Genomic DNA, 8968 nt, shown 5'->3' with positions numbered 1-8968 from the left:
ATCTAAATTTTAATTTTGTCAAAAATTGTGTAACAATAAAATAGAAAATTTCAATTTGATTAAATGATTGCATTTTATTATTGGCAGCCATCGTCTTCCATAAACATCAGCAGTTTGTCCTTGCTTTGTTTTGTCACACTAGGCTTCACTTCCTTCTGTCAAATGTCAGCATTTGTCTCAGTGTAGAGCCTTGAATGCTTGCGTTTTGGGGTCATTTCCTGTTTCGGTTCAGACCACTTTCTTAATAAGACTCTAAGTCTGTAACAGATATTACGGAGACTCACACTTCATGTATTTGGTCTCAGCAAAGTTGAAATCTGGTATTGGTCTCATTTGGATTAACAACTGTGAACCAAATTCACAAAATGAGTCTTTGGAGCTTCGGTTAGCTGCAAAGACAACAAAGAAATCTCAATTAAAACCAAAATAGAAATGCTTTTTGAAATTATCCTGTTACTAATCTGATGTGTTCACTTTTGTGATGTATGAAAGTGATTTTTCAGCCTAAAAAAAGCCAAATTCCTGTTTTTTTCAGCAGCCTCTGTGTGTCAACTTTGAGAAGCATCCCTGTTGTACTTGTTGTAGCCTGGGAAGAGGTCGTATTGACCAGAGCTTCATCCAAAAAACAGAGGGCTTAACTGCCAGAAAGCTCCGTTCAGTCATTGTCTTTATCCGTCTGTCAGATGACGGCTGCTTGTTTTCTTCAAAATGCTTTGATCGCTACAGAAAGGGTCAGCCGTGCCTTTTCATGCCATTAACGGCCTGAATTCCCAAACCTAAAAGTAATAAGTCTTCCATATCGAGGCCTCTTGCCATGTTTCTTCAGCCCTCCATCAAAGAAGGACTTTTTATTTCCATGGAAGCTCGGACAGCTGCATGTTGTTTTTGGTCCCATCCCGCGATCAGAGAGTTGTGGCTGACTTGACTTTGGATGAGAGGACCTGTCTGAACCTCCTTTTCAGCTCCTGCATGTTGGGAGATTTGGGCCTGGCCAGGTGGAGGCCTCCTCTTCTTTTCTCCCCGTTCCCTCCTCCCAACGCCCGGATCACCTGGAAGGCAGAGACCACAGTGACTCGCTGAAATAAAACCAAGTCTGTGGGGACTATACGCTTCTTTTTTGTTATAACTAATCACATAAATCTACTTGAAGAACAAGTGTCAGAAGTCTTAAAGCTGCGTTTAATGATTTTTGGCCACTTGGGGGCAGCAGAACAAGCAATAAACACAAGAGTGAGAAATTATCCTATTATAAACAAACATTTTTCATTCATTTTGAGACATATTTACAGACAGTTGATGAGTTTGACACTCTTCTTTTAGCTCGTTTTTGGTCTTCACCAAGTCTTGAGGGAAAAATCTGCCTCTTTAGCTGCTAAATGCTGCACAGTGTTCACCAGCTAGCTGCTAACTTTGTCTGGGGACGTAGTGTACAGTTGATTTATTAGACTTTTTTTGCTGAAATAGCTGCTTGCAGTGATTGGAAACTGGATTAATGAGAGCTAAGTTGAGGGCCAGAAAACCAAAACAATGAGCTCAAGGATGCTAAAATGGGAAGGTTTGTCACTACTAATAAGGTTTGAAGATTTGCTCTTTTTCGAAAGCCAGAAAAGGAAACACATAGTCTAAAAATGCGAGTGAAATGAGCCTCTGGGCAAAAACTCTTATTACTCCACAGGAAAAGCAAATATACAGAGCAGACTTTTTCTGTCCAAAAAGACAAACATGTGGTATTTTTGTATGTTTTTGGTGACTCTGAGCATCAGTGGGAAGTGGTGGGAAATCAGAGTTCCCACAGGAAGTGAAAATCCCTGAATGTTTGGTGGATTGAACAAGATATCTTTCTATGAAATGCCTTCATCAGACAGAAACAGCCAAAACGGCTTTACCCACCCTTAACAAACCAATAAATTAACAACAGAAAGTCCCACCTCTTGACAGAGATGCAGGAAGGCGGCGTGGACTCCCTCGTGGTTCTCTCTGGCCGAGGCCTCAAAGTAAACGCCTCCTGCAAGCAGAGACACTCTCAGATCAGGGCTGCTCTTATCTGTCAGATAACACTCAGCATTCCTCATTCATTAGACAGCACGCAGGACACAGTGTGGAGGGAGACAGAAATATGTGTGTGTCCACACTGGGCATAATTGGACGGTGCTTTCGGAGCTGGAATAAACAGCTGCCAGATGTATTTACAAATTGGCTACTGTGGGAAAAATTGGGTCTGCCGTGCTAGCTGCATGGTCTCTGGTCGAGTTTCTGCACAAAAACAAAACATCATCAAGCTTTTCAATGAGTTGAATGAGGGGAACGTGAGGATAAATAAGTTAAAGTATCATGTAAAAACATCAGAAGACATGTAAAAGAATGAGCAAGTACCAGTGACCCCGAGGAGAGGTCAAAAGAAAAGAGGAAATGAGGAAAACGAGATGTGAGCAGGTCGTACCAGACCGCATGAAGAAAACAGCTAATTTTAAGACACTTAAGTGCATTTTCTCAGCTTTGAGTGATTGGATCGTACATGAGAGAACAATTTTCTGCACAGTTTCACATGAGGGATTTCTGGTTTTGTGTTGCCTGGCAGCGGAAACCAGTGATGTCACATACGTCTGTGCACCAATCAGGATTTAGCAACATCTGAATCAAAGCCTGAAGCCTGTTGGTGGGTCATGAAACCTGATCAAGCCAAAACCTGCACGGACCTGATGATGTTTTTAAGTGTTAAACTCAATAAGAAATCATAACTAAAATGCTTCTTTTTAAACTTGAATTGAATGAATGAACTTGAGTTTAGTCTACTTTTTCATTAGAAGAAGAAGAAAAAGGAGAAGAAGAAGAGGAAGAGGAGGAGGATGCCCCACCTAGCGATGCTGCTAACGTCTCGCCCTCGTCTGCCGGCACTTGTCGGGCTCTGAGCAGGTCGCTCTTATTGCCAACCTGCAGTGGATTACAGATTATAGGAGAGATTATGTTAAAGGGATTAGGGTTAGTAGGTAACTGTTCTTATCTGTTCTCAACCGGAGGGAAAGACTTTGGTGCTGCTAAACGCTGAAGCAACTTTACAGTTAAAATGAAGCAGCTGTTGATGTGACAGCAAACTGCACAGCAGAATTAAAGCACCTCTACTGAACACATCACCAACATGTTGTTTAAATGGAAGTTTTACACACACACTGACCAGTATAACAGGTATGTTTCCAGAGGGGTGAATGCGTCTGACGTGTTGGTACAGCGGCTGGATGGTGCGGTAGCTGTTGTGGTCTGTGATGGAGAAAACCAGCACGTAGCCGTCGGCCCAGTAGATCGACCTGGAAGAGCAGTTACTGCACAGTTACTACAGGATATTACGTCCTTAGTTTTATTCATATTCAAGCAAATGAGTCCGACCTGTTGATCTGCTCCTGGCAGTACAGGCCCTCAGCATCATCCTGAAGAAATACACAGACAAAAGATGGACGTTTAGGGCTGCAGCTAACATCAGTATTTAGTCTGTCAAATGTCAGAAAACTGTCCACAGTCCTTTCAAATGCATCATCCAGAGCAGGTCAAAGTGAGTGAGCAGGCGGTAGTTTTACTGAAAAGGCCCACTGCCAAGAGAAATGGCTGTTTACTGACCCACACCTGCTGGTTCAGAGCTCCAACCCTCCAGACCACCCTGGTGTCCGCTCAGGACTGGCCAACTCCTTTTGTCCGCATGATTATCGAGCAAAAGATATTTTCTGTAATCAAGAGTTGAGGACGAAGTTCGTCTAAAACTTCAAAATCTCTGGTGAAGCGGCTTTTAACCTCTCTGCCACCGCACACCAATTATTTCTGTGTAATCTCAGGAAGCGCCGTCGTCCTGCCGGGAGGAACTTCCTCACCCTCCGTTATCTTCCCCGGTGGAGGAAATGAGCAGCTTCTGAGGCCTGCTTCTGTAAACAGGCCCGCCGGCGTGGAGCAGGGTGAGCCGTGTGGCACGTTGCGCTCATTATACTCATCATGGGCGAGGAGATGGTCTTAAAGTCACTTCCTATCACTTCAAATACATTCCTGAAACTGCTTTGAGATAAAAATTGGCACTTTTTGTGAGAATTTTGGGGGCTTTAATGAGTTCAGCTTTTCGATTGAACATTAAGCATCATAGGACGACTTTTGAATGATTTCACAGTTTATCATTTGGAGAGGCAAATTAAATCCTGCTGTAAATACAAAAATGGATGTTTGGCTCAATCATTAAAAATGTCACTAAACTACATTTAAATAGAGAAAACGCCTTAGAAGTCTTGGCATCGCTGGTTTAACAACATGTTTAACTGCTAACATGCTAGCCAGGTGGGAACCTGCAAACTACAAGCTACATAGCTCTCCAAGCTAACTTGCTAACTGTTAGCAGGCAGATGGATGCTAACTGTCAGTTAGCAAAGCTACCTATCAGTTATAAGGTAACACAATTAAGGTAACACAATTATTTCAAGAGCATCGATGCCTGAATCATAATTGTCTCCATCCCATTACTTTTTTTGTGGAACATTTTATACAGCGGAGGGTTGAATAAACACAGATGGAGCAACATGCAGCTAACGTAAGTGTGCTACCAACTAAAAATGGTTTTAGCCCAAATAATATTAGCCTTTGCTGAATATCCAGCAACAAGTAAGAAAAAGCACATAAATCTAACTTGTGCATTGACCACAGCTACATCTAGCATGTTAGCATCAGCATACTAACTAGCAGTGGGGTTGGTTTTGCTCTGGCATAGTTGAGCACAAATTCCATCTCCTGTCTTGCTTGGACTGTAGGCCAAAAGTGAAGGCTGTCTGTGGCCGTAATAAATCAAACCACAACAGTCTACTAATCCCACAAGGAAGCTAACACAGTGACCTCTCACCTGCAAACCTCTTCTACCTCTGTGATTACTTCCTTGTGCAGTAGTTAAATAACAACACACACTGAGGGCACATTTTGTTAGGAAGGCACGTTTTGGCTGCTCGGTTTGACTGCTGAGTGACCTTTGAGAAGTGCTAGCACAAAAGCAGTTAGCAAAAAAGCTAAAACTCAAGTAGAGGGTTGCCGTTTGCATCCAGATGTTGTGTTCATATTGAAAACTGTGGGACGGAAACATGACTGCTGTCTCTCTGCCTCCATATGTTACCTGGAGAGCGACACAGGGAGTATCCTGGATCTGAAGTGACACTTCCTCCCCATCCAGTGTGACCTTTCTGGAGTAGAGCGCTCCTGGGGAGAACGAAAGAGACAGGATGGATGGACGGATGGATGGATGGATGGATCAATGGTGGGCTTTCTCTGCAGCAGACTTTTGCAGTCAGTCGCTGTTCACTGTGCTGAGCGATTCTTATTTTATTTACGATGGACAGAGGGAAACTCACCAGTGTTTGCTTCATAATCCCCGATGAACCTCTTTGTTAGAAACCTGACAATCAGAGCTGAACAGAGACAAGGAAAGTCTGAATCAGGGAGACAGAAAATGAATCTAAAGAGTGTAATAACAAAGGAAATAAACTCAATATTGGATATTTTACTCGTAACATGTGCTACAGTGTGCATGAAGTCTAAAACCTGCATCCAGCGCTGCTGTTTGTTTAAAGACTTGCATAGCAGAGATATGAGAGAAATAAACAGGCCCAAAGTCTGAACTAAGAAAATGATTCACCAATACTCCAAATCAGATGTCGCAATCATGCGTCATCTTATACTGTTAATGATTATCTCATCCAACTCTTGTTGTTTAGGATTCAGGACAAGGTTTGGCTTTTGTGGGTCAACTATCATTTGATTTATCCATTAGGATCCCTGTTAGCTTTACAGTAACTCAGTAAGAGCGTTACACGTTATACATAACACACTAAAGGGCCACTCCGCCGTTTCAGTGCTGCACATTCATAAAGATGAGAGACTCACAAGAGACAGTTTAAAAGAAGACTGGTCAAAATCAGAGCAGGAAACGCTGAGTTATCCTGATTTTTAGTCCCTTCTTCCCAGTCCCTGAATCCTACGTTTCCCATAATGCAACTTGATTGCACCTTTCATTAAACGCTGCCTCTCTGCTATGTCTTTCCTACTTTGCATCAAACTACACTTCTCCTCCATTACATTCCAAAGGCAAATATTGTACTTTTTACTCCACTGCGTTTACAGATATAGCTGTTTGTTACCATTATAATCAAGATTTAACATACAAAAAAATATATGATTAACTTATACGTTAAAGGCTGCAACTTAAACAACACAAAAGTACATAAAATTCTTAGAATTAGCTCCACAGTAATTCTTCAATACAGCCAACACATCAATGCATTGTTAATAATAGGAGAAGTAGTAGTAGGAGGAGAATAGTAGGAGCTTTAGTTGTAAATTTTACTTTGATTCAAGTAAAGGACCTGCATACTTCCTGCATCACTGATTATAATGAATAATTATAATCAAAGATAAATAAATCATAAAAAGGTAGATTATTTGAAAATGATGCACAGAAAATGCAAAATGTCTCCCCCTGCTGTTCAGGAGTGGTAGTTCACGTCAAACATTTGCACTTCTTTTCCTTCCATATTTTCCCACCTCTATTAGACAAATATACCACAAAGATATTTATGACAACAAGTTGCATTAATCAGCTGTTATTCTCACACTGGAATGCATCAAAACTCCCTTTCCCACATTTTAATCTCTACCACTGTTGAATTACAGCTCCTCTGTTTGAAAACTTCCTCATCCAGCTGACTTTTTCCCATTTTCCCTTCCTGTGAACGGCACCTATGATCCCTCCATCCATCCATACCGGTTTTCCCGACGTTGCTCGCCCCCAGCACCACAATCTTCACCGTCTTGTTGGGCACACAGTCCAGCAGGGGATACTCCGGTATGGGGACCAGCAGAAAGTTGCCAGACCCGCTGGTGCTGTTCATGTTTCCCGGTGCAGGGTCGCCAGTCAGCCGCATTTAGCTCCCCCTCTGCCCCCGGATCAGCTCTGAAATAACGCAGCCCAGCAAGCCCCTCCGCCCCGGGGAAACACTGCAATACTCCCTGAATGATCCTGCAGAGGCAGCGCGGAGGGCTGAGCTGTCTCCGGAGGCAGCCTCTACTTTATTCTTGGTCCTTTAAAATCAGAAAAAAAAGCAGGTTTTCCTTTGCGTCAAAGTTCCAAAATTTCCAAATATTTCCAAAATATTCCAGATCAGAGTTCCCCTCCACGGGAAAACTTCTGCAGGGCCATCATTTAAGAAACTAATCACCAAGCAGGTTTAATGATAAGACGCATCAATAACAACAAAAAGAAGTGCTCTGGTTCGCACCGATTCCAGATGTTTGTGAGTGCCGACAGAGAGCAGAGACAGAGGGAGGGAGGGGGGCAGACCTCGAGCCATCCCCTCTGATATTCCCGTGAGACCGCTCTAAATTGGGCTCCTCTTCCCAGCCTTGACCCAGATATCATTAAGCTTCTTGGCGCTGATAAACATGGAAATGTAGATTTGTCACGTTGAAGCTATTAAACAAATTGGTCATATTGGACTGTACGTCCAGTACAAAAATTTAAATATTATTATTACACCTCAGTTAAAGCTTAACATAGCGGAGAGAGAAGGAATCAAATCATCGGTCCATACTAAATAAGTATGGAAGGTCATTACTGCCAGGAAAATTGAATAATTTTGATTGATTTTTTGCTTTAAATGTACATACCTGCTTATACATTTAAAACAAATAATGACTCAGTGTAAAGAAGAGATTTTGGTAATGACAAGTTACCAATGAGAAATGGTATCAGGACAGAAAAATGCAGCTTTATCATCTGTTAATATCTGCATTAAAGACGTACTTTACGTGTATAACAGTTGTATTTTCAATGGCAGAAGATAATTCCAGGGGCTCTGATAATGGCTGCTATTATGAAAGACACAGTAATGTAGGATACAGCGTACTTGTACTGAGGTAAATGTAGTAATACCACAAAGTGTAAAAATGCTTGTGAAGAAAAAGTCATCTATTCAAAATTTAATTTCAGTACAAATACAAGCATTACCAATAAAATAAAAACATAAAAATAAGACATCTTTTGTGGTTAATTGACCAATTTACTAAAGACTGTAGAGTCGCCCTCTGCTGTTTTTTAATAGGTGGATTTAGCTACTCTTTTTTATTCCTTAATCCAGGCGGTGTTTGTTTTTAGTGTCAGAGCTTTCTTCTCCTACAAGAACAGAGGTATTTTTACAGCAACTCCTGGAGACTCGCCGCATTATATGTATTACTCGTTCTCCTATTTTATTAAAATCCAATTGACACATAAAACAGGCCTCAAAACGTCAGCAACCCAAAGCACCGCCCGCCGATTCTAGCCCCATATTGAAATTGAACGAATCGAAGTTGTGCGTCGGCGACACTCCCTCACAGCTTCCACGGGCTGGACGGGAGGAAGCTGGTTAAAGTCTGATACAGCGAGCGATACCGGAAGCCACGTGTTTTTCATTCAAAATAAGATACGTATAACTAATACATTTTTGACTAATCAATTAATTTTTTGGATCTTTCAAGAGCATCATCTTCCTCCGAATAGAAATGTTTTGTAGGGTGAAATAAAATCACGAGTGGGAGAAACGCTGACAGTAAGAAAAAGACTAGACTAGGTAACAGATCACCACACTTTCTTTGACTAAATTCGTCAGAATTTCAGCTGTACTTTCAAATTACATTGAAAGTTTTACATTTTCAAAGTGTCAGTCAAATCAAAATTTTTAGACGTATTTCTTTAATTTTATCTTTACACATTAGAGACTGTTCCCCAAGTCCCAAAACTCTCCAACAGAAAAACTGAAGACACAAGGCATGAACTACACCTAGCTAGCCAATATTGGTTAATTAATATGAAAAACGATAGAAAAAACGAAACCTTAAATTAATATTCAACAAATTATTTATTTATTCGGTATTATTTTGAAATACCAGGCCGGAAGTTGCGCGCGCTATTATGTGTGTCTTT

At 41.4% G+C, this 8968-nt stretch overlaps 1 protein-coding gene across 1 annotated transcript; it reads right to left on the bottom strand.

Annotated features, from left to right (window-relative positions):
- Positions 1-615: 615 nt before the first annotated feature.
- On the bottom strand, positions 616-7388 carry rasl11a (RAS-like, family 11, member A). Its single transcript, XM_070993278.1, has 8 exons — positions 6773-7388; positions 5364-5420; positions 5129-5211; positions 3382-3422; positions 3173-3302; positions 2856-2931; positions 1929-2005; positions 616-1049 (listed from the first exon to the last, which is right to left on the bottom strand). Exons 1-8 carry the CDS (start codon positions 6930-6932, stop codon positions 903-905), a joined length of 771 nt encoding a protein of 256 aa, XP_070849379.1. The 5' UTR covers positions 6933-7388; the 3' UTR covers positions 616-902.
- Between the last annotated feature and the right edge of the window lie 1580 nt (positions 7389-8968).

The sequence above is a fragment of the Chaetodon trifascialis genome, chromosome 23, assembly GCF_039877785.1.
Source record: "Chaetodon trifascialis isolate fChaTrf1 chromosome 23, fChaTrf1.hap1, whole genome shotgun sequence".
Classification (NCBI taxonomy): Eukaryota; Metazoa; Chordata; class Actinopteri; order Chaetodontiformes; family Chaetodontidae; genus Chaetodon; species Chaetodon trifascialis.
The sequence above is the reverse complement of the archived record's forward strand: the minus strand, read 5'-3'. Positions and strand labels throughout refer to the sequence as shown.